The 25,861-nt window shown below is 39.4% G+C and overlaps 1 protein-coding gene across 1 annotated transcript; it reads left to right on the top strand.

Moving 5' to 3' along the window:
• Positions 1–417: 417 nt before the first annotated feature.
• On the top strand, positions 418–20,473 carry SMARCE1 (SWI/SNF related BAF chromatin remodeling complex subunit E1). The gene is made up of 11 exons (XM_080825452.1): positions 418–502; positions 2,503–2,554; positions 2,725–2,768; positions 5,746–5,850; positions 10,887–10,967; positions 11,855–11,986; positions 12,240–12,411; positions 15,931–16,103; positions 16,639–16,740; positions 17,383–17,593; positions 20,198–20,473. Exons 2-11 carry the CDS (start codon positions 2,548–2,550, stop codon positions 20,404–20,406), a joined length of 1,236 nt encoding a protein of 411 aa, XP_080681578.1. The 5' UTR covers positions 418–502; positions 2,503–2,547; the 3' UTR covers positions 20,407–20,473.
• Positions 20,474–25,861: the final 5,388 nt, after the last annotated feature.

Raw genomic sequence — 25,861 nt, 5'->3', positions numbered from 1 at the left:
AGAGCAAGGAAGAACCCGGAAAAAACCACCACCACCCGCGGGCGCAGCGGGGGCCCGGCCGCCGCGGCCGCAGTGGTTCCGAGCTCCTCTACCCGGAGAGACCCCGCCGTCTTCCGGCCCCGCGTGTGGAAGCCGAGGCCAGTGCCTGCCGCCACGCCACCTGCAGCCACTCCGGCCCAGCGCGGCGGCCGTTCGGGCCTCTCCCGCCGCCGGGCCCCTCCGCCCACTCCGCCGTGACGAATCGGCGCCCGGCCTGGGGAGTACCCACATTCGTGGGGTTTTGAAGAACGTGTGGGGCCTGAAAAAAAATCCCTGACCAGAGGAAGCATCACCGCGTCCTCACCTGGAGCTTTATTTTTTCAAAAAGAGTCGGGGGAGGGCTGGAAAGCAATTAAGAAGAGTGTGGAAAGTGCGAGTGCGGACGCTCCGGACGCGAGGGGCGGGGCGTGCGCGGGACAAAGGGAAACGAGGCCGGAGCTGCGGGCGCTTTTTCTGCCCGCGGGTGAGTGCTTCCGACTGGGCCGGAGCGGGTCGGGAGGGTGGCGAGTCGCGGTGTCCCGGCTTGACTGGAGCTCGAGTTCCCGGGGGCTGCTGGGGTTCAGGCTGGGCCGCGGGCCCAGAGCTGGGGGCCGGTTGCGGCCTCCTTGAGGCCTAGCGGAGCGGGGTTCCGGAGGGAGTCCCGTCTGGGGCCCCTCCCCGGCGGCAAGATTTGCCCCTTCCACTAACCCCGCGAAATTGGTCAGGGTACCCATGCATTCCTCTTCAGTGGAGTTGTTAGTGAAGTGCATTCAGCATAACAACCTGAAGGAAGCGACCTCAGGGAAACCCGTTGGGGCAGGCCAAGTCCGTGGTCCATCCCCCCTCTTCCCCCCCCCCCAAGGAAGGTGGTTTCCCTTTGGTTCGGCAGCGACCGAGGACACACTGTGTGGCTTCGAGTGGAGAGCGAAAGCTCGGAAACAATCTGGCCTGGGTTTGAAACCCAGCTCTGGCACTTCCTGGCTGTGTGGCTTTAGACAAGTTACTTAAACTCGCCGCCGAGGCTCCCATTTTTCTTGTGTAAAGTAGGGATATCAATACATATCTCGAAGGTTAGTTGTGACCATGAACCGAGATAAGTGATAAGCCTGCCCCGTAGAAAGTCTTCAACGAGTACCTAGTATTTTATGCCAGGCGCCAGGGATGGGTCCAGTGGCAGACAAATGTACAAGCCCACCCTTAGAATTTATCGTAGCAGACGACAGCAGTAATTTTGAAGTATTAACAATAGTGTGATGTACCGGGTAGCTTTGGCTTTATTATCAGGGCTCCCCACAGCGAGGCCTACTTGTTGTTGACAGCCACCGCCCCCCATCCCACCCACCCCCCCTCCATGTGAGCAGGAAGGAGATCTGCACCAGAGTCCATGGTTTCTGCCCGAAGGTTCTTACCGAAAGAGGGAGAGACCCAGGTTGGGCCGTTCAAAAAATACTTCTTTCCACACAGTCCTCTGATTCCTTATGTTCCAGGGAATTCCCTTAAAATGTAGAAGAGAAGCAAAAGCATCATGCTTGTTTCACGTAATGTTTGATGAAAGTACTCCAGTAGTCATAGAAGTTATTTGCTCTTTTTCTAAAATGTTTGTCTCTTTGTACACATTGTGTGTGATGTATATTGATGTAAGAAACAAGCTCACGCCTTCATGTTCTTGTTCAGAGCTGGTAATACTAGGACCAAATGTAAGCATGAGCTAGGTGCTGGGACTGCGATAATGAATGAGATGGCCTCTGTTCTACAGTTTAGCCATATTAACAGGTATAATACAATGTAATGAACAATATTATAGATTTAGGTGAATTGGATAGGAGTACAGAGAAGGAAGCAATTTCTTCTCCCCAAGTAATTTATCACGAAATCTCCATTGAGATATATATTTTGAAATGGGCTGTGAAGGGTTAATAAATTTTTGAGGTAGTGGCTCAGAAGTTATTCCCAGGAGATACAAAGCTATTAACCACTCTAAGAGAATGTGAAGCTCTTTATCAACCAGTTACCTTTTGCACTGCCTCCAGAAATAAAATGCTGACTTGTTTTAATAGAAGTTGTTACTCTAAGAGGAAGGTAGAGCTGCTGTTGATCAGTGAGCTGTTAGTATCTGGTAGGCCTTGTTGGGGTGGGCCCTGGTAATACATCACATTCTATTGTCATTATATTTTTATCAGTTTAAATGTTTACATGGCATTAGCAGAATGTTTTCCATGCAGGAGGTGGCAAGAAAAAACTTGAAAGTACACGTCTAATATTACTTTTAATATCCCCAGTAATTCGTTTTAGTCGTTTAATTCTGATGAACCAAATGACCTATAAGATTTAGTAAAATATGCTAAGGATTTGATTACTAGACGATAGTGTAATTTTACTAAGAAATACCAATTAAACTACCCTATTCTTTAGGAAAACATCTCTTATGCTTGCTGAGTTTTGATTCTGTTTTTTTTTCTTTTTTTTTTCTTTTTTTTATTTTAGTGTCTCAGATTCATTCTTAAGGAACTGAGAACTTAATCTTCCAAAATGTCAAGTAAGTTTCATTTTTTATATTTATCTATTAATAAGAGACTAATGCCCTAGCAAATGGGAATTCCAAAATACTCTCATTTTTTTTTCTTCAAAACAGGACCATTGGTAGTTTTGTTGCATAGTATTATATCTCAGTTGTTTACAAGAAGTTATTTATTTTCTTTCAAACAGAAAGACCATCTTATGCCCCACCTCCCACCCCAGCTCCTGCAACAGTAAGTTTTAATTTTCTTGTTAATGTAATAGCCAAGTCTGGCCTTGATACAAAAACCCAGATGTCTTCCAGTGACAGTCACTCAATCATCACAGCAACAGGATGAAAAATTCAGCCAAAAAACAGCACTTCCTACTAAATAAAATAACTCTCTGCATCTTACCTTGAACCAACCCCAACATTTAAAGAAACATACTGCTGAAATTCCAACCTCCTCTGCTCAGTTCTCTTTTTTAAATGGGAAATAAATGATAAACTTAACATCTCTTTCTAGCTAATCTCTGTAAGAGTCTTAAAAGTTGATATGAGTGAATGCTCAGTCCGGCATTTGTTATTATTTTTAAACCTAACCTTCAACTGGTTATACTTTCTCTCCTTGTTTATATATAATTTTCATATTAAACAGTAAAGCTTCCAGTACCATAATAACACTCATTGTAAATTTTTATTTTCCAAGCTGTTTAAGTAAGGATTTCATTATCTGTGGGTCAGATCCTGCCTGTTGAATATGTTTTCAAGTTTCTAAATAATACTTGTGAACTAGGTTTTTCATCAAGCAAGTTCTGGCCCAGCTTGGACAGCATGTAAAATAATCATCCAATCCACAAAATAGATACAACAGGAACTATTCAGGCCTTGCTGAAACGGATTCCTTGTTGTTTTTTGGGTTTTTGTTTTTGGGGTTTTTTTTTTGTCTTTAAAAAAAACACTGTTAACATTGACCATGGCCTACAAAAGCAGTTCTTTAATAGCTGTTAGCCCTCCTTCCTGACCCCTTATCCCCAAAATTGCAGGCTAGCCTACTAATTAGGTCCTTGTGTAATTTTTTTTCTCCACTAGATAACTGCTCTTACTTACTAACCCTCAGATGTATGCTTTAGTTACCTTTATCAACAATTTGTTTCTCCTTAGTAAGATACTTCTTAAAAGAGATACTGTATCTCATGTTCTCATTTCAACTTATGTAACATACAGTTTCTAAAGTTACTTCCAGAAGATCTTAAAGTCCTGTGTTTGGTTTGTTTTCTTTCTTAAATCAAAGAACATTTCTTAATGACCATCTCCTTGGCCCTCTGCTAGTGGCTATACAGGTGGAGTTGAACAGTTGAGATTCCTGACCTCAAAGAGCTAACCATGTACTTCAGTTTTGGAAATGGTATAATTGTAATGTTTTAGTTTTGATTTTTTTTTAATTCCCGTAATTTTATTACATTATTGCCTCATAATGTTGAACAGTGATTTTCATTCTTTATGCAACCTTTGAAGATGTCATTTTGACGTATATACTGCCTCTGACAGTGTATAATCTCTGGAAGACAAACTTGATTTTTTGGGATAATAAACATAGCTCAAAAACCAAGTGTCCCCTTATGACTTCTCAAATGTAGAAAGGGATTTTTTTTTGGCCTTTCTTTAGTCCTATTTCTGTACTATTGTAATTTCACATTGACACATAAAATAAAGAAGACTAGGGATTAGGACATCCAACAGAATGGATATCAAATGAATTATCCTCCTTCCTTTTTTTTTTTCCATTCTACCATCACCACCACCACCACCACCACCACCACCACCACCACCACCACCACCACCCAACGTACCACTCCAAGTAATATACACTTCTCTTGTGCCTTTGATACTTCATCTGTGTTTTGCCTACTTAAATATGCCTAATTTGCGTCTTTTATAACTATACATACTAAAATTGATCAGTTGTTCTCTTCTCCTAAAGAGTTTCAGATGTAATATCTGCTTGAATATCTTTCTTTTGGACACTAAGGATATGTACAGCGGCATGTTGTAGAAAATTGTGTTCATAACAGCCACAGCTTAGTTGGGATGTGTTAAGTGTATTTTACATTCTACAATTGAGGACTCATATTGTTAATTGCATGTTAAAATTAAATTAGTTGTTTTGGTTGAGTTTCATTAGATAAAATTCCCTACTTTTGGTTTCTCTTTGCTACATCCTTTTTATGCATTATACCTTTATTCTCATGAACATTGGATGTCATTGTATGAACCGCGAGGGCACTGCTATATTAAGAGCCCATTTGTGATTACATCAACACATAATTCATGAAACCAAAAATTCCATTGCTGCAATGAGCAGTTGTGTTTTGAAAGGGTCAAAGGTATCGAAACTAGATGAAAAAAGAAAGTTCAAGTCTGTAAACTAGAAAAGTAGTTCACATTAAAATTAAATGGCAGAAAGTGTTCATGATTGGCCTATGGAAGATGGATCAAAGAAGAGATGGAAGAGAAAGCCTAAAAAAAAAAAATGACTGGGTTTAAAAGATCAGATAGCGCCCCCAAATGAAATCCATGCATTTCTTACAAGTCTTTGTTTTGAAATCATGTATGTGACACCCATTGAATTCCACATATGGTGTTTTCTACTGACTACTCTGGCTTCCTGATTTGAGTATCTTTTCATTTTTCACATTATATAGAAGGATTTAAAATTGTCTCTGACACGATCCATTTCTTGTTTTTATTTGTTCTTAGTAGATAAATACATTGGTGGGCATCTGCATAACTGTCAAGTAAATCACATTTTGTTTTGCATGTAAAGTGTTTCAGACTTCTAGTTTATCACATGTCAGGCCTTCCTATTTCAGACACCTGTTGCTAAGTTGTTATATCATATTATTGACCATGAAGTAATCCGGAGTGTTTGAGACACTTTGGTATATTGCTTATTCCAAAAAAACAAGCACACACACTCATGCTGATGACAAACACGACTTGCCCCTGCAAAGAGAAAGAAAGGGAAGAAAGGAAAACAAAAACAAAAACAAAAAAAACCACTTGCAGACTGGTTTCTCAATGAAAGATAAAGAACAATTACAACACATCATTGCTTGTTTAAATTCAGGTTGCTTTTGCATGCCATATGCAGATCATTTTTCATTTCTGTGTTTTCCTCGTTTGAGCTCATTTCTCATTCGTGTTTTTGTCTCATTTGTTTCCATCAGCAAATGCCCAGCACACCAGGGTTTGTGGGATACAATCCATACAGTCATCTCGCCTACAACAACTACAGGCTGGGAGGGAACCCGGGCACCAACAGCCGGGTCACGGTAGGAGAATCAACTATTACAGCATCCGGCAAACAACTGGATTTGACCAGAAATGCCTCCAGAGTTAGGTCCTTTTGAATCAGCAGCACAGCCATTTAAAAAAAATTTTTTTAACCTGGCTTTTTGACTATTTTAAACATTCATTGTACGATCTTAAACTGGAAAAAAAACAAAAAACAAACAAACAAAAAAAAGAACAGTGAAATCTGGATATGTATGTAGAAGAAAAGAAGAATCCATTCTGTTTGGTGGTTGGTAGAGCTAAAGCCCTGGGCACTTACTGCTTATACTGTATGTAGATAAACCTAGAGTTTCTTATGGTTAAAATACCCTTTTTGAGATAAAAAGTATCTTTCATTTAAGGTAATTGGCATCAGGCTCAAGAACTTAGTTTCTGAATAAAAGCCTGGCTTATGGACCTGGGCTTTTTTCGGCTGGCCTACCAGTTTGAACTGCTACACATAATTATTTGTCTTTTGGATTTAATATTCAACTTTCTGAGATTCATTTCTCTCCAGTTAAAAAGAGATTTAATATAACTTCAAAGAATTGCAGAATGCAAGTTGAATGAAATTAATTTGACATGCCAGACTAGATACCGACAACTAAAAGTGTACTTATAATCTGTAGGACAGGGGTATGATTTCTGAAACTGAGGATGTTTCATTTAAATGATCAACCTAAGACACCCAAAATTGGGTGATATATTTCAGGTACTTATTTTAGAATCATCTTAAACTGCATTCAAGGAAGCTTAAGTAGCAAAGAAATAAATCTAAAAATGATTTACCAAAAGTAAATAAAAATAAATCCAAAAGCCAAATACCTACATATGTTGGAATGTGGAATTGGTGAGAATTTATACAACCCAGAATGGCTGTAAACTTTTTAATACTTGGTTTTTGTTTGCTATATTCATAAATAATTAATGTGACTTGAAAAGAGCCCTCTCACCCTGTAGTCAAGCTAGAGCAAAAAGCTTGTAACTATCAAACTATATGTCTATCTTGGTAAGCATATTGCTTAGCTTGATAGGTTTTGTTTGTCTAAATTTTTCATTGTTCCTGCATAATTTGTACTTCATAAGCATATCAAGTTTTATGTGCCATGCATATTTCATGGTATCTGAAAAGAATTTTGACAAAGTGTGTGTATGTATGCATTTCATAATGCATACAATTTTTATGTACATCGGTATGTGTTTTTCCCTGGCCTAAATGTGTTTCACAAGTGTTATGGGTGGCAAGGTTATCCAATGATAAAGAACATTTTAATTTAAACAAGGAGTAGAATCAATTTTGGATCATTCATGTTAATGCAGAAAATTATTCATGAGGAGTGAACAAGAGAATGATTACATTTTAATAGCTCTATACAGTCAGCTCTTGATTATCTACATGAATGGAATAGAAATGGTGATACTGTATTATTAGAATCATTTGTGTTTCAGTTTGTATAAGCATTTTGTCCCTAACTTGGATGTATCTGTGGGAATTCTCTGTTAATAGAGATCATTCAGTAGGAAAAGGAAAGGTCATCCACTGTGTCAGCAGGGCCAGAGTCAATTACCGGTTCCTCCTCATTTCCTCTTGGGGATGTTTGAACCAAGCATTTGGAGTTGGCACTAGTTTTGGGGTGGATTAGTACAGGAGGGTTGTTGGGCATGGAAAATTTGGCGTTTTGGTTCTTTGTGTTGGTTTTTTTGGTATTATTGTCCTCAGCACCAGACTGAAGTGTAATCAAACTGCTGTCTAGACTTAACCTGAAGGGACCTAGAAACTGAAGGCTTTTAGCCTCTGTTAATCCCAGCCCCTTCAACTTTTAGGTCACTGAATTGCTGTCTAAGAAAATCAGTTATGCCTAAAGTTTTACACAACATTTTTTTTATATATCTATCTGAAGCTTTGTTAGGACTTAATGGATATGATTTTGACCATTATAGAAGTATTTTATTTTAAGATGACCCCGATAATGTGTTACCTTTTTTATTCCTTTAGGCTCCTATGTGGTATCACTGTTTGCAAATAGCCTTAAGTCAGCGATTTGAAAGAATGAGTCTGTGAAACCCTATCTGGTAGCTTCCAATAGGCTCTGAACATCTGGTTTCCCTCATGACTCTAGTACACTTGAATAGTTGTGCGACTTTTTACAGCGTGTTGAAAGTTTTGGAGTGCCTGTGATAGCCATGAGACGGAATTCATTCCTAGTCAGTTCTTTCAGATGGTGGTTAACATTCTCCTAAGTACAGGTGTGAAAACAGTTTGAGACGAGATGTTAAAAATGGCTTATTTTTGTGCTAATGGAAATTCCATTCTAGAAGAAAACTGTACCAGAGAAAAGGAAGAATTAGAAGAAACAACAACAAAATCTCTTGAGTGGCCAAAATAAATTTCACAGAATCATGATCTTTATTCTTAGGCGATTCCAGGAATTACTCTTATATAAGCACAGTTTTAACTTAGCTAAGCATAGTTTTTACGTTCCCCCAACTCATTGCCAGTTAGAAGCAGAAAATTATAAAGAGGGACAGTTGCTGCTACAGGTAGCTTTGCTGATAGAAACAAGGAAAGAAACTGCTAAGAAAGGAAACATTCCCTCCAAAGGTGTAACCACTTGGCCATTTAGTCAGGGGCCCAGCAGCTCTCACTCCTCAAGTCAGAGGAGTGCAGAAAAGCAGGGGTTGTTTCTGATGGACTCTTATCACAATAAGGTCAAAGTGTCTTGAGGGCAAATTGCCTTTTTTTTTTTTTTTTTTTTGGTAAAAAGTAATGTTTAAAACATGGTAGAAAGATGTCTGCTGAGATGGTAAATAAATTAGGAATGTTTAGTCATATAAATCTTTAGTGTCCTGAAAACCAGCTAGAATTTAACTTTGTGGTTATTGTTTGGGTTTGGTTTGGTTTTGTTTGTATTTATAAATTGCCTAATCAATGAAATAGAGCCTTGTTTCATTCAAATGAAAATATAACCTCAATATGTAGACATTTTGGGTACCTACCTCTGGAAGAAAGAATAAGCAAATCTATTAATGTTATCAAATGTCGTTCTTTGAAAAGTAGAGCTTATATTACTATGATTTGTTTTTGAAGTGTTTTAAGTCAATATATTTAAAACATAGACATTTTAGAGTTCTTTATCTTTTTAAAGAAAATTTGTTGGTGGTGATATACCAACTTCAATTATTGGCACAATTCCAACTTTATTTGTAACCCACTTCATGGAATTCTGAAGGCTTGTGTTGGATATAAATTGGAAATGCTTTCTAGTAACTTTACATATGAAAAATCAGACCTTTGTGTATCTTGCTCTGAACCCATGATGTAAAGTTAGCCTCGTAGGAGTTCCCTTACCCCTCTTTGAAAGAGCTACAGACCTTGAGACCGATCTTGTCTTGTCTTACTGGCTGTTCATATGATTGCTGTTGACAGTGTCTATCCCTTCTGGCTTACCTCACTCCATTGCCCAATGCTGGCTTAAAAAAAAACAAAACAGGGTCTTTCCGCACGGGCACCAGCATGAGGTATGGTATGAATGTATGGGAGGAGTGGAAAGAAGAGAGGAAATACTGCTTCAAAGGTGATATGCTTTCTAACAATCTCATGTAAGAAGAAGCAGAGTTACTAGAAGTATGTAGGGATGGAGAAAGACCCTTGTCCTAGGAGGAGGAAGCATTGTTTGAAAGCAGTGGAATTGGGCAGACGCACTAATCTCCGAGATTAGTGTGGATTAAAAAATAAGGTTATAATTGGTGTCCCAACCCAGAAAGGAGGAGTTTGTCCAGTGTTTTACCACAGCAGCAACTGAAGGGCAAGGGAACAAAATATCTCTTAGTCTCCTTATGAGGATTTGCCAGTCCCTGTCCTTTGATAATTAGAGCGAAGCCGGCACCTCTTCCCTCTAGCCTGGCAAGAAGAATCAATATCCGTTGTCTCCTAGAAACTGGGGGGAAATAAATGTGATTCAGCCATGATGAATTTATTCTGGGTCCTTGAGCAAAGGTAGTCATATATGTTAAGATGAAACTAAGCTCAGAAATAGGCGCTTGTGGATCGCAGTTATCTGGGGCGCCCACTAGACGCTGCCTGCTCTCTTTTAGCTAGCTATTAGCCCGTAGAAAGAACCGGTCTATCATCTTTTTCTTTGCCTTTGTTTTCCCTCTGTTCCACTTTTTTCTTTACCTTTTTAAAAAATATTTTTAGTCTTCCCTCCTGCTTGTGTTTTCATTTTTTTTCTCCCCACTAAACCAAAATTTTTAAACAATATAAGGCCTCAAAAATAACCTAATTGGGCCCTGTGTCTGCGATTTCTCTGCCCCTGGGTAAACTCGTTCACTCCCACTTTATTATTAGGACTGAGGACAAGAAAAGGCATGACTTTAGTTTATAATTCTTGATCCCCTTTATAGAAAGCCACTAGATATGGACCTAGAACCTTAAGAAAAATAAAATCTCTAGTCCTGATAAAGGAAATAAGGTATTTTGTTTTCTGTTTTGAACCTAGAAGGTAGTTTTTGTAGGGGTGTTGTTTATGTAGGGGGTGTGGTGCGTTCCTGGAGTAGTACAAGTAGATACAAAGACCCCCGCAGACAGTGTGAGAGTGGTAAGTCCTGAAGGAGCCCAGACTCCAGCAGATAATCAAGTGTTGACTGTATGTGTAATGGCAAATTAAGCACAATAAAAGGGTGCTAGGTTATGTCCTAAACGTGGGACATGTGATATGTAACCATATATTTTCATTGTATGGATTATTAAGTAATACTTTATTTGTTCTTACAGCCAGGTTGTCAAAGCAGTAGCAAAAAACTGCTAAGTAAAATATTTTAAAATAATGTACCTAAAGTCATTTTCTTTATTTTCTTTTGATGTGAACATTTCTGAATTTGCAGTGATAGCTATTTTCAGTGGAGAAAATATAAGAATCTTGTATCCATGGACGAGTAGAAGAAAGGCGCATTAGAATTTTTTAAGGGACTCTCTTTTCGTTTTGCTGATGAACTACTTGCAGTTGAATAATGAATGTATTTAACTCTTTTGTAGGCATCCTCTGGTATTACGATTCCAAAACCCCCAAAGCCACCAGATAAGCCGCTGATGCCCTACATGAGGTACAGCAGAAAGGTAGGTGCCAGGAGCCAGAGGGAGGAAGGACTGCTCTCTTTGCTGCTTCGCTTTACATTTCATAATGGCATAGCCAGGGTTTCTGTGTATAGTCAGAGGAAAGGATAAGGAATTGCAGTTTTTAAAGAACTTGATTCTGATTTCAGAATTCCGGAACTAAAATCCAGCAAGAAGAACATAATTAAGTAAACCTTTTAAGTCCATAAGACAGTGTTATGTAGCCCTTTGGAGAAATTCAGTGACATGAGAAAAACGTGAAGTGAAAAAAGGCATATAGAACTACATATATTATCTTATTTTTTATAAAAACAATAGCAACAGTATGTTAGTTTGAAGAAGAAAAAAGCCTAGAAAGCAGTGGTTATCTCTACAGAGTAAGCTCATGGTGATTTTCATTTTTTTTACACTTTTGAATTTTCCCTTGTGGTTTGGTTTGGTGATGAACCTATATTCTCTTAAAGTAACAAAGAGAGCCAATATCTTTATTAATAGTAAGAGCTTTGAGCTGTTTTCACCACTATTTAGAAATTTTGGGTCACACTTATTATACGTGTATTTGATGATATGGTCTGTTATGTTATGCAGATTAACCACTTTCCTTCTAAATTCTGTGAACTTTTAGAGAGACAGAGACTATGTTATTGGGTTATCTCATCTTAACCGTCCCCAGTGATTGGAGATGTCTTGAGATCTGCCATGGATTAATCCAGCAAAAGAAATGAGATTGGCCAGCTATTGATAATTGTTGCAGTGGGCTGATGAGAACATAGGGATTTGATACTATTCCTTCTGCCTTTGTTTATGTTTAAAAGTTTCTATATAAAAAGTATTTTTAAAGGTCTTTATTTTTAGGCATCCATACTGAAATTTCATGTTTCATTTTTAAGGTCTGGGACCAAGTAAAAGCTTCCAACCCTGACCTAAAGTTGTGGGAGATTGGCAAGATTATTGGTGGCATGTGGCGAGATCTCACTGATGAAGAAAAACAAGAATATTTAAACGAATACGAAGCAGAAAAGGTAGAATGGGGACCTCAGTGGGGTGGAGACGATATAAAATGCATAAACATTTGCTTGTTCTTTGTGAAAGAAACAAAAGATCTAATCAGCTGAGGCTGTACTGTCTCTGCTGGGTCAAGTCACTTTCTCTAGGCTTCAGATTCCTTGTCTGTAAAAAGGAGATAATTCTGCCTTTTGATATTCAAGTGAGATAAAGCTATCCATATAACCTGCAATATGTTAATTACAAAACTGAAAATTATTTGAATTTCAGATAGAGTACAATGAATCTATGAAGGCCTATCATAATTCCCCCGCATACCTTGCTTACATAAATGCAAAAAGTCGTGCAGAAGCTGCTTTAGAGGAAGAAAGTCGACAGAGACAGTCTCGCATGGAGAAAGGAGAGCCATACATGAGCATCCAGCCTGCTGAAGATCCAGATGGTAAAAAAAACAAAAAATGGGGTTTTGTTTATGCATTCTCTGAGAACTTAAAATACAAGCAATTGCCGAGTTAATGTCCTACCCTAAGTGGAAAACAAAGCATATAAGTGCCATTTCAGTATTTTGATTACTTATCTTAAGATCTGCATGTGAAGTTTCCATTAAAAAAAAGATACATCCTTGTTAGTGCAGAAAATAGCAAAACCTATTTATTGTTTATCAGAATCTTTATGCTCAGAATGCAGGAAAGGTTTTTGAGTCACAATCAGAATTTTGCCTCAACTGCTTTTAAAAAGCTCAGTGCTTTTTGGTTCCATCCTGTTTTCCTATTGGTTCCTTAAACTTGTTGAATTAAATGCTCTCCAGGGAGAAAGTTAATGAGTGGGGAGAAGCATTGTGAAATTGTTTTCCAGTTAATTCAGAAATCCAGCATGGCCTGTGATAACACATGAGGGTGCACACATGCACACTTTATACACACACACAAATATATGTACACACAAACAGCAGAGCTTCCTGATTGGCTTTCCATGACTCGTTTGCAGGTATACGGATTACATTCTTGGTCTCTGCAGCCAGGCAGGGTCTGAAGCTGCAAAGAGCCTCAGAACTAGCCCCCTGCATCAGGGGCCATACTCTTCTATGAGTCACGCCTGCTGTATAAATCACATATTCTCATGTGCTGCTATGATGTGGAAAAGGCTAGAGGCTCCAGCTACAAGCAACAAAACATCAAGAAAATAAGATCCCATTTCAGAGTAGGGATGTAAAGAGAAGGCTTGTAAGAACTTGAACGATACTGTGGAGAAAGGAAGCAATAATGCCACCTAAAAACATGAATAAACATGTACCCCATAGGAGAGGGAGGAAATAAGTTTTTAAAAAGAATGGACTAGGATATTGACAAATACTCTCATAAATACAGAAAAGAATAGAATAATGTAAATAATAATAGAATATGGATTAGAAACCATACTGAGTGTTAAACAGAACCAGCAGTGCTAAGGACATGCGAGCAAACACAGACCAGAATTACTCAGATTGGATGATTAATGCAAGAAAAACATACAGAACTAACCAACAAAAAAGAAGATCCAGTCTACGAAAATCTGGAAGGATGAGAGATGAGTAGAAGAGTATCAACAAAGATTAGCAACATGGAAGCCACAAGTAGAAGCAGTTAAAAGTTTCCTTTAGGTGAGAGGGGACAGTGAACTGAGCAGGACTTCGGAGATTCACTCAGGAACAGTTTTCAGAAAAAGATCCTCTTCTCGGTTCCTCAGACTTCAGCCCATTATGTTTTGTAAGTTTAAGATAAGAACTGAAAGCTGCTGGTAAGAAAGGACAGGTGAAAATGCAGATGCCAGGATAAGAGTGACTTCAGACCTTGGACTTTATGCCTCGGAAATAGCAGAAGAGGAAAGTTTGCGAGGTGGGGATTAGCATCAGTCCAAGAGAAGGACTGTGAGCGCAGTGGCTGCCTGCTGCTGTTCTAGAGAGGGCTTATGCAGCTTCCACATAAGACAGCGAAAGGTTTTTTAAATGACATTTTAGAGAATGAGGTAAAATAAAGAGCTGATGAATTTGAAAATAACTAGAAAATATAAGCCCCCCTCCAAAAAGTCAGAAAACTCTAAGGGTAGGGAAAGACAAGCCCAGATTGCTAAGACTTGATTTCCCCTACCAGAGGTCAACACTGGAACCATATAAATGAAAGCAGAAAGCAAAAAAGTATATACAGCTCAGATAGAGATAGCATGAATATACCATGTATAATCTTAAATGTGAATATGAAAAACTTAAAAAAATAAGGTCACAGAATTTTTTTTTATTAAAGATTATTGTATTTATTTGACAGAGAGAGAGATCACAAGTAGGCAAAGAGGCAGGCAGAGAGAGAGGGGGAAGCAGGCTCTCCGCTGAGCAAGGAGCCCGATATGGGGCTCGATCCTAGGACCCTGAGATCAAGATCTGAGCTGAAGGCAGAGGCTTAACCCCCTGAGCCACCCAGGCACCCCCAGAATTTTTTTTTAATGGTATCCTATATCCCAGTAATTTTAATTTCAGAAGTATATTAAAGAAATTACTTGAAAGGAGACAAAAAGTAGTTTGCACAACAGTTTGTAGCTGTGGTGTTTATGATGATGAGCATTTTGGGAACAACTTAATTACCAAATAATAAGGGAGGTGCTAAACTGTGACATAGCAGTACAATTTGGGCCTCAAGCAAAGTTTCCTAAAGTGTGGTCCCTCTACCTCTGGTGGGACACTAAGATGATTAGGTGGTTCAGAGAGGAACTTTTTTTTTTTTTAACTTTTTAAATTTTTTTGAATTTTTATTTTTTAAAGATTTTTTATTATTTGAGAGAGAGAGCAAGCGAGAGGGAACACCAGTGGGGGCAGAGGAGCAGAGGGAGAGGGAGAGGGAGCTCCCCACTGAGCAAGGAGCCTAATGTGGGACTTGATCCCAGGACCCTGGGATCATGACCCAAGCCAAATGCAGACGCTTAATGACTGAGCCACCCGGGCACCCAGGAACTTTTATTTTAATGTGTATTGTTTAAGAGGAAGCTTTTTTAGAAAGATGAGTTAATTTAAGTGACTATGTTAAATAAATGATAGTACGGCTTTTTAGCAGATATGTCCAAAACTGTGGAGGTGATAAGGCAGAGGTTGAAATGAAGGAAACGCTATTGCATAGCTATTAAAAATAAGCACATAAACCAGATCCATGCCATATGTATATGAACTTGGGGGAGTGAAAACAACATAGTATCTTTACGCACTGAAAACTATGTACGTGTATAGATTGACAAAAATTAAAAGTAAAATTTGGTAATAAATATTCTTTTCCTATAAAATTGCCTTAGGGCTTTAATAGGTTTTTTTAATCAAATAAAATGTATGTGGTGGTCTGGGACACAGTATTGCTAGAGATAATGTTCTCTCTGCAGTGGACATTTTCATTGTATTACTTTAGTATTAAAGTAATACAGTGAGAAAGACACTGCCCAGTTCCTGTGTTGTCATCAGGTGTAAATGCCTTAAATTACCACCAAGAGAGTGAACCTTTCAGCAGTGTTGCAGTCTCGCTGTAACATGCAGTCTTCCCATTGATGGATTTCCAGGCCAGAAGATACATGGTTTTTATTGCATTTGTGTTTCAGCCAAGTCCTTCTCAGACACAGTGAGAATAACCAGTACCCTGGCCAATGAACACATTATGTCCTCCTCAAGATTTTTATCAAATTACTTCCCCCAGTGCTCCCATGATGCCCTTAAGGCCCCCTTGTGATTGTTTTTGTTTTAAAGATTTGATTGATTGATTGATTTCTTTGAGAGAGAGCATTGGCGGGTTACAGAGGGAGAGGGAGAAGCAGACTCCTCCCTGAGCAGGGAAGGGCCGGCTTGTTAGACCAGTGAGGGCCAACGCCCCTTGGTGTTCAGGTGTTAACGTTGTTACTCTCTGCTGTTTATGTTTTCTGGCAACTTCATTTCCAAACATCTTGTTTATCCCAGATTATGATGATGGCTTTTCAATGAAGCATACAGCCACCGCCCGTTTCCAGAGAAACCACCGCCTCATCAGTGAAATCCTCAGTGAGAGTGTGGTGCCAGATGTTCGGTCAGTTGTCACAACGGCTAGAATGCAGGTCCTCAAACGACAGGTCCAGTCCTTAATGGTTCATCAGGTAAAGTCACAAAGCATCAGTTATAATAAATTGGGCCTTTGTCACAGAGTCCCAGTGGCATGATTCTATACTGTGTATCAGTCTGTGAGCTAAATATTTCTGTGCTCAGTCTAACCTGTTCCTGATTCAGGGCAGAGGCTTGAAGAAGTAGAGGTTTCCTGAAGATTTAATAAGTTTGTCATTAAAACTGTAATATAGACTCTTGTGATATAAAGTTTTCACATTAAGAATTTTAAGATACCTTCTCAACCTTTATTGCTTAACTAAATATTTTTTCCTGAAGAAATTGCTCAGGCCTGAAGCAGTGTTCTTTGACATATACTTGTTAATTGTAGTCACTCCTCTATGCTGCATTTTTATGTTTTTAAAATCTTAGCTAGACACATTATGCAGTAAGTGATTTAATTTAAAAATTCAAAAACCTTTGTCACACTGTGAGAAAGCATGGACCATTAAGAAATGTCCATTAAAAAAATGTATTTTGCTTTCAAGAAAATAATTCAGTAGTAATAAAGCCTAATCATATGTCTTTCAGCGAAAACTAGAAGCTGAACTTCTTCAAATAGAGGAGCGACACCAGGAAAAGAAGAGGAAATTCCTGGAAAGCACAGATTCATTTAACAATGAACTTAAAAGGGTATTAATTCAATGTGTTCACTGTACTTCTTATCCCTGTGACTGTTACTTTGTTCTTGTTCCTTTCTCCAAAATAGTGTTTTTATTGAATGTTGTTCACTTTCAAATAGGGCGAACTTTGCTCTAATGGTAAGGTCTTTGCTTTGTGTAATTATTCCCATTTCCTGGCAAAATTTCAGTAGGTTTAAGATATCATATAGTATCCACACATGTACTAACTGGCCTGTAGTCCCTAGAATCCCCTGGGTGTTTTAATTTAAACGCATGCAGTCATGAGTTGTTTCATTTTATTGAGACTTACTCATTAAATGTAGCTTATAGTGTACACTTTGTGTTAAAACAAGTAAATCCTGTGTTTGGTAGCTTGAAATAGGAACCGGAAGCCTTCTATGTAAATCCAGTGCTTTCAGCATTGCCTCACCAACCATTCCGTGCCACTTGCTGGTACGTGGCCACTAGAGCAACTTTCTTTTCCTGTAGACACAGGAGTTTCCGAGAAGACCTGGAATCGCCTTTTACCCCCTCCCATATATATGTATATAGTTCATAACCAAGAAAACCCACTCGTGAAATAATTTCTCTGGTTCAGAGGTCGTAAGAAAAGAATGGTACTGAGAGAGCTTTCTTTCTTTCTGACTACTAGTTGTGCGGTTTAAAAGTAGAAGTGGATATGGAAAAAATTGCTGCTGAAATTGCACAGGCAGAGGAGCAGGCTCGAAAAAGGCAGGAGGAAAGGGAGAAAGAGGCAGCAGAGCAAGCTGAACGCAGTCAGAGCAGCATGGTTCCTGAGGAAGAGCAAGCTGCGAGTAAGACCGAAGAGAAGAAGGACGACGAGAGCATCCCGATGGAGACAGGTAACCTGCCCGCTGACCGCAAAGTCAGTGTCAAGGGCTGTCTTCTATCTGATCTACGCATTTCCTTCCAAATCCTAACCTCTGTAGTAGATTCACATAAAATGTTAATGTCCATACAAACAGCAGTGAGGCATTGGTCTTTAGTCTGGCTCTTTGAGGTCCTGGTTATTTGTCCAGGTTGAGTCATGTCATTTTCCGGGTTAGGTGTATATAGTATAGTGATAGGAATGGTTGAGAATACGGGCCCTGGAGTCAGACAGATCTGGCTCTAATACTCTTTCACAACTTGCTAGCATAGGAGTGGATAAATTACTTAATCTGTTTCCTCACTTTTAGGTACTCTGGTACCAGCCTCTGAGAGTTCCAGAGGAAAAATGAGGAAATGTACATAAAATCACTTAATGTTGGATTTATAAAATCACTTAGGACTGGATTTCACATGGTATTGCCACTCAGTGTTTTAACCTTTATTGCTAAAATGTAATATGTGGTTGTTGCTTTTAGGATCAAGCATCTTTGGTGTCCTAGGACAGGGTTGGGCAAGTAAAACCTGCAGGCCAAATCCTGTCCTGCCACCTGCTTTCGTAAAGAAAGTTTGGTTGGAACACAGCCTTACCTGTGTGTTTACATATCTGTGGCTACTTTGGGGCTACCATAGTGTAGTTGAGTCGGTGCAGAGACTCCTGGCCCACAAAACCCAAAATCTTTACTATCTAGCCTTTATGGGGAAGGTTGGTTGATACGATCCAAGAGAAGTTCTTACTTCCAGGCAGACTGATTATCCAGTTAAAAGCATTCCTCAAGACACAAAATAACATGTAAAACTTTCATAAAATACTGATTAAACCGATTATTTGAAATTTTGAGATTACCTCACCTTCTGGCACCATTTTGACCCTGCCCAGTGCCCTATGTAAGCAGGAGTAAGTTAAAAGTGTTCTAGGAAATAACAGCCAAAGGCTCCCTGGACCATCACTGCAAGTAAGGCGAGGGACAGTAGTCATAGTTAGCATTCAACTGACAACTTCCAATTTGACATCAGGAAAACATTTAATGGAATATAGATCACTTTTTTTTTTTTAAAGATTTTATTTATTTATTTGACAGAGATCATAAGTAGGCAGAGAGGCAGGCAGAGAGAGAGGAGGAAGCAGGCTCCCTGCTGAGCAGAGAGCCAGATGTGGGGCTCGATCCCAGGACCCCGGGATCATGACCTGAGCCGAAAGCAGAGGCTTTAACCCACTGAGCCACCCAGGTGCCCCGGAATATAGATCACTTTACCAGATGTTACTACAATATTTCATTCAGCAGATTAGCATTTCAGATAGTCAGATTTTAAGTTTCATTATCTGAACCTTTTTCTGTTTTTTGTGAACATATTTTTTATCTTAACAAATTTGGAGCATAAGTATATTTTTGTGGTTAAAGCAGGAGCTTGAGAATTAGGGTATGGAGCATGATTCTTTGCTCCTTTTGCAACTAGACAGAACACTCTGCCCTTTGCCTCTGTTCTGTCATTTATGAGTAGAGCATGCCTATGGGTCTTCACTCAGATTTATCCTTTTAGCTGAAGGAAAAAACAAAATTGAGACTGTTAGAGCAGAAACCCTCAGGTTCTTAATTTCTTACAGAAAACAACCCAGCATGACATTGAACAGTGTACCTAAAATATTGCCCTTACATCATTTCCATACCTGCTTTCTCACTAATTAAATCCAAAGCACAGAACAACATTATGTCCAATAGAAGGAAAATGTAAGTCCCTGTGTAATTGTAAATTCTCTAACATTTTTTAAAGTAAAGGAGAACAAATGAATTAATAATAATATATTTAGCAGCACCTGGGTGGCTCAGTCTGTTAAGCATCTGCCATCATCTCAGGTCATGGTTCCAGGGCCCTGGGATTGAGCCCCACAGCAGGCTCCCTTCTCAGCGGAGAGCCTGCTTCTCCCTCTCCCACACCCCTTGTCTATCAGTCAAATAAATAAAATCTTAAAAAATAATAGTAATATATTTATTTAACCCAGTATGTCTTAAACAATATCTCAATATGTAATCAACATTTTTTTTCATCTTTTTTTTTAATTTTTTTATTTTAATAAACATATAATGTATTTTTATCCCCAGGGGTACAGGTCTGTGAATCGTCAGGTTTACACATTTCACAGCACTCATCATAGCCCATACCCTCCCCAATGTCCATTTCCCCACCACCCTCTCCCGTCCCCCCTCCCCCCCGCAACCCTCAGTCTGTTTGTAATCAACATTTTTAAGGATTAACTTTTCCATTCATTTTCATACTAAGTCTTCAAAATCTGATGTGTGTTTTTTACCTGTAGCACATCTAAATTTAGAAGCTAAATTTTCATCAGAAATACTTGGTCTATATTGAGCTTTTGTAAATTTACAGCTGAGAAGTAGATTTTCAAACCTGAATTGTTTCAAAGGTGCTAACAGTTCCTCAGTCCCCCTACCTCGTTCCGATACTTAATATCAAGTGCAGTGAGTGGCTACCACGTTAAACAGCATAGCTGGAGACGGTCAGCATAATTAGAAGAATAAACTTTTGTCTTGGAACTGACAGTGACACATGTGTGATTACAGAGGAGACACACCTTGAAGAAGCGACAGAAAGCCAACAGAATGGTGAAGAAGGCACATCTACTCCTGAGGACAAGGAGAGCGGGCAGGAGGGGGTGGACAGTATGGCTGAGGAAGGGACCAGTGATAGTAACACTGGCTCAGAGAGCAACAGTGCCACGGTGGAGGAGCCGCCAACAGACCCCACCCCGGAAGACGAGAAGAAAGAATAAATGTTGCCTTGTTTTATGTGTTCTAAATACTTTTTTAAATGAAAAAAAAATGTTTTTTGAGTTTTAATGGTGTTATGTGGTTTGTGTATTAATATTTTTCTTGTCCATATCGCACCACCAAAGGCTTTTGGACCATTTAGCATCACAAGCCAAATGGCACAGTCACCTTTCCTGAGCCATTGTGAAGATGGTTCTTTTCTTTGGGTCTTATTTCTAGCCCTCAACTACTGAAAGCCTCAGAATTTAAATTAATTGAGAAAATGCCCACCTCTTTTAGAGAGTTATCCTTTGATGCTGCACAATCTACTCTTACAAATGCCTTCCTACAGCTCACTGGGGTGCTTACCAGAGCCATAGCTTTAAACCTCCCACTCCCCGACAGCAGCTTCCCGAAAGTCCCCATTCCTCTATACTTCCACAAAGAGTAGCTTCTTGAAAACATAATCATGTATGAGTATGTATTTGTTCACTTACCTTTTTTATTTTTAATCAGTGTCGCATACCAAGAGTTGTGTTAAGGAGTTGACTGCAACTGAGCTTGGATCGTACTGATCCAGAAATAGTCTCCATAGTTCGAAGTTACCAACTTAAGAAGTAGTCATTAAAATGACCATGGCACATACACATTATGTACACTGCTTTTTGTTATAATTCGTATGGGGTGTGTTCTGATAAATTCATCCTTATTGTACAGAAAAAAAGAATTACTTTTTTACCAAGTTTTCCAAAGACAGAATAGGTCACAAAGCTTAAGGAGTTGAATATTGTCGCAGTGGACTAGACAACTTCCAAACAATTAGCTTGTTCCAGATGGAAAACAGCTGTGAATTCAGTTCATCCCTTTGAAACTGTTCTACAATAATCAAAACTCAAAACCTCAAGGCTCAGCATCCCATAGATCAGAGCCTACCTTTTTGATAAACCCTTAGTAAAGTCTTGGAGATTAGAAGCAAGGTAGTTTGTGACCCGTATGCTTCCCAAAAACTAGAATAGATTTTTACTGAATAGTGGTGTATCTGGTGATATATGTTTCTTAAAGGTCCAAATGTAATAAATAAGTGGAAAAAAAAGTCTCTGTGTTTTTATCACTATTCTTACGCAAAGCAAGTGTATTTATTTTGTTACTATAACACAGGGGCAGGGACAGCAGGGAGCGGGTTCCCACAGCCATTACAGATTTGCACCCTCAGGTAGGGCCCTTGGCTCACCCAACAACTATAAACTGATGCGGCATTAGGTTCAAGACATTCGGGAAAATCAGTTTCCTTATAGTCACGTCACGTATCAAGGTTGGCCTTTGACTCCAAAAGTAAAAGGAAATATGTTCCTACATTTCAATTACCTTTGAAGAAGTAGGTAAATAAACAAACGTAAGTCCTCCGCTTACATGCAGAAAACCTCACAAGGGCATGACTTCATTTATGATTCACCGCTGTTGAACTTGAGCTCACAACACACAGTGCCTATGGCTGACTGCACTTGTTCAGCCCCTTGAGAATGAGAGGAGGAAAGGAAGCTTCGGACTGGTGTTGGACGTTGTAGGGCTAAGAATTTAGCCATCGACCCAACAAATTAGATAGCTCCGTTGGTGCATTCCCCCTCAAAACGGGGCAGAGAAGTTGTTGAGTACGTGTGTGGAGAGAGTGCCAGAGCAGGATCAGGCTGTTTTCTGCGGTACTGACGTCCCTGAGACGAGGTGGCACCTTTGCCAGGCCGGAGAGGGCACTGGGGAACACATCTGCTCAGCCTGCCCACAAGCATGCTAGGGCAACCGGCTGGAGAACGAATTTAATCAGATACGATTTGACCGCTTTTGACCACAGGGCAAGGAAGATTGAATTAATATTCCCCTGTGTCAGAGTGATCTGTTGCAGAAATCACCAACGTTGGAGATGTTCCTAAGTTTCTTTGAGAATGTGGGATATAATTGAGGTCTTTGATTTTTTTTTTCTTCCCATATCCCCGTAGGCATTGGGCAAGCCACTTAAACTCAGAGCCTGTTTCAACTCCAGAATGGATGAGGTGCTTTGTCTCATGCCCTTACTGCTCCAAAAAGCCATGACTTGGAGTGCATTTATTTGCATACGAATGCATAGAATTTAAAGGCTTCTATTTTCATTAATTTTTAACAAAAAATGGGAGGGGGAAATCCCCCACAGCCCCCTAGTTTTCTCACCAGAGTTTCAAATTTCCTATCTCTCCCTGTCTGTCAACAAGCATATATTTTTAAATGGCTCTGCTGCAGTACGTGGATATTACTCTAACAAACAGAACTTGGACAGTTAGTAGGAGCTATCCCATTTTAACACAGTATGAACGTTGTATGGAAAAGATAAAACAGCTCGGTACATTTGAAAAGAGAATCTGACATTTAACTAAGTCACTCTAAATTTTTTCGTTTTGGTCCATCACATTTAGATACCAGTTTGGGGTTTCAGACAGTTGGTGCTGACAGTGTGAAACTCCCACCGCCTGCAGTTAAATTTGAAGCTTTGGTTTCTCATGTGAACAGGCAAGGATGCTGGGATTATGCTTTGTTCAATCCTCATTTCGTGAATAGATCTCCTCTACCCCCAAGCACTACCACACACAGGCTCTCCACCTGGTTTCAGCATGCGCAAGAGTTTTATCTTGTTTCTCACCACTGGGCAAACCTTGCTGGAACAATTGGCTTCTTAAGGGTTTGCACATTAGAGGGCTTAACGTCTTTGCAAATGAAAAATCCGCTGTGCAATAACAAGTCAAAAGGAGCTCAGAGCCTTTTTAGAAGAAATCATGCTGTATTATAACTCGGCTTACTGTGATACTGTTTCTTCGATCAGTATGCAAAGGAAAATTCTGGGTTTAGTAGAAAACGATATCCAAATGCATCGGAAGTTATAAAACTGTTTATAAAAATGTCTTTAGTATCAGGTTGAACTATAGGAAATTGCCAGTGTAGGTTTTTGTCTACAAAATGACGAGTTCACCTGATTCAACCTAATAATTCTGCATTTTATAGTCCAAGTGTAAGTTCTTAAGAGCAGCTTTCTGAGTGTAAAATGATGGAACTTTTGAATACCAGACTGATCTACATATCTCTCTAATAATTACTGCATATTGTTAAACAAAGTCCTGATTAAAATGCAAATCCCCACCTGATTTTGAAAATACATTGCAGGAAATAGTTAAACCAGCGGGCTTATGTTCACATGTTTTCTCATTTAGCACCAAAAAGGTTCTAATAATTTTTTTGCATAATTTTTTTAATCAAGTGTTATGTCGGGAGGGGAAATTCCCAAATGATTTAATTGCTTTTTATGCAAAACTGAGACAATTGCAGATAATGGTTTCCTATGATAAGCCATTTGAAAGGAAGAAAAAGCTACCTCAGACTCCTTGACATTGAAGAGTGGCAAAGACCTTAGGTCCTATCCGGTCCTTGGAGAGAGAGCATCCCCTTCCCTGTGTCCCCTAGGGTTGTCATGCGCTGCTGAAATAAACACCTGTAGTCTTGGGGAGCTCATCCTCTCTGAGCACAGCTCATTCGTTGTTTAGTTGAAGTACTTCTCACTGAGCTAAAATCTGCCTTTCTGTCAACCCCCATGTCCTTCTTCTACACCTTGAAATCAAATAGAATAATTGTATCCTCTCCCAAATAAGAGACCTTCAGGTATTTCAAAACAAGTGCACCTTGAGAGCCTGCCATAGGATACAGTTTCTCTCTTTCAATGTCTCTTAATGAACTGGAGGTAAAAGACTATGCCTTTTTCTACCCTTGAGGTCTGGACTACTAGAAAGCACTAATGTTTTCTCTAATGGAGGAAAATCATAGTTCCTTCACCATGTACTGCCCTTAGTCAAGGAACATCCCGAGACCTCAGAAACCACCTGTCTGGAATGAGAAGGGGTTGTTCTTTGATGACCTTAAGGTCCTGTCCAACACAAAATGTTTTTAATAGTACAGATGCAGGGATATCTGGGTGGCTCAGTCGGTTGGGCCGCTGCCTTCAGCTCAGATCATGATCCCAGGGTTCTGGGATCGAGTCCCTCATGGGCTCCTTGCTCGGCAGGGAGCCTGCTTCTCTCTCCGCCTCTGCCTGCCACTCTGCCTGTTTGTGCGCTCGCTCTCTATCTCTCTCTGACAAATAAATAAATAAATAAAATCTTTTAAAAAAATAGTACAGATGCAAACTCCACAAAATGAGTGTTGATTAATAGTTCCATATGGAGCAAAACTGGGAGCAAATGGGTTTAATTCACTAACACAGTACTTCTCAAAACTCAGTCATTTGCATAGACAGCCCCAATTTCTACCATTTTTGGGTACCATCTGTACTATTACTACTTAACAGCTTTCTCTGAATCAACTTACTTATTCCACTTGAATCATTCATTTTAAAAGGAAACTTTATATCAGCATAAATGTGAAACCATGGTCTTTTTCATAAAAAGAAAACACTCTTTAAAAAACAAAAGACATTTATTTATTTGAGCTAGAGAGAGCAAGAGAGAAAGAGAGCATGAGCAGGGGGCAGGGGGAAAGAGGTAGAGGGAGAAGCAGGCTCTACGCGGAGCCAGGAGACTGACTCGGGGCTCCATCCCGGGCCCCTGAGGTCATGACCAGAGCTGAAGACAGACACAACCGACTGAGCCACCAAGAAGCCCCAAAAAGAAAATACTCTTGAATACAGATATTTTACTATTGATGTTTATACTTAAATAAGTACTATTCTAAAGAACATTATTTAGAAGATCTGCACATTATCCAAAATCATCTGAAGGATCTCGCAGAGTAGTCTGGATAAAGGTCCTTGGAGAAAGCTGCACTAGAAGGGAAGGATATTTCCTGCTACCTGGAGGTTCAGGAGTCTTGTCTTCTTAGAAATGATCCCTGAGTCAACAGCAGTTTGTAACTCAAGGTCAAATTAGTAAAAGCTAAAAAAAAAAATTAGTGAAAGCTGATCCTGTGATTACCTAATATTAAAGGCCAACATTTTTTTGAGCACTTACTATATACCCATGTGTTTTTTCATACCTCTGAGTCTTATTTTCTAATTTCCTAAAGTTAATATTAGAGTAGATCACTTTCCCAGTGAAATCTGTCTTTGTAATCTTGGGCCGGAGTTAATCAACCCCTTTAAACCAGTTTTGTTGGAGGGGAAAAAAAAGTCTGTAGCCCAAGAGAATAAAAATGAAATGGAGATTGCGTATGTGTCCTAGAATTTCATCACTGTGGATCAATAATCTGAAAGACTTAAAGACAAAAGAAACTACTTGGAGATCAGTGTTCTTATACTGGGAGATACATGTGTAAAAATTATTCCCTTTTGAATCCTCATCTCCTTTCCTTCAGAGTTCTCCATACTGCCAAAAAAAAAAAAAGAAAAGAAAAGAAAAATGCACAGATTTAAAACAAGTGACTTCTAAACCTCAATGCAACGAGTTACCATGCTGCGTGGAGAACGGCCTCCGT

The sequence above is a fragment of the Martes martes genome (genome assembly GCF_963455335.1).
Source record: "Martes martes genome assembly, chromosome: 16".
Lineage (NCBI taxonomy): Eukaryota > Metazoa > Chordata > Mammalia > Carnivora > Mustelidae > Martes > Martes martes.
Note: the sequence above shows the minus strand (reverse complement) of the source record. Positions and strands in the feature narration are given on the sequence as shown.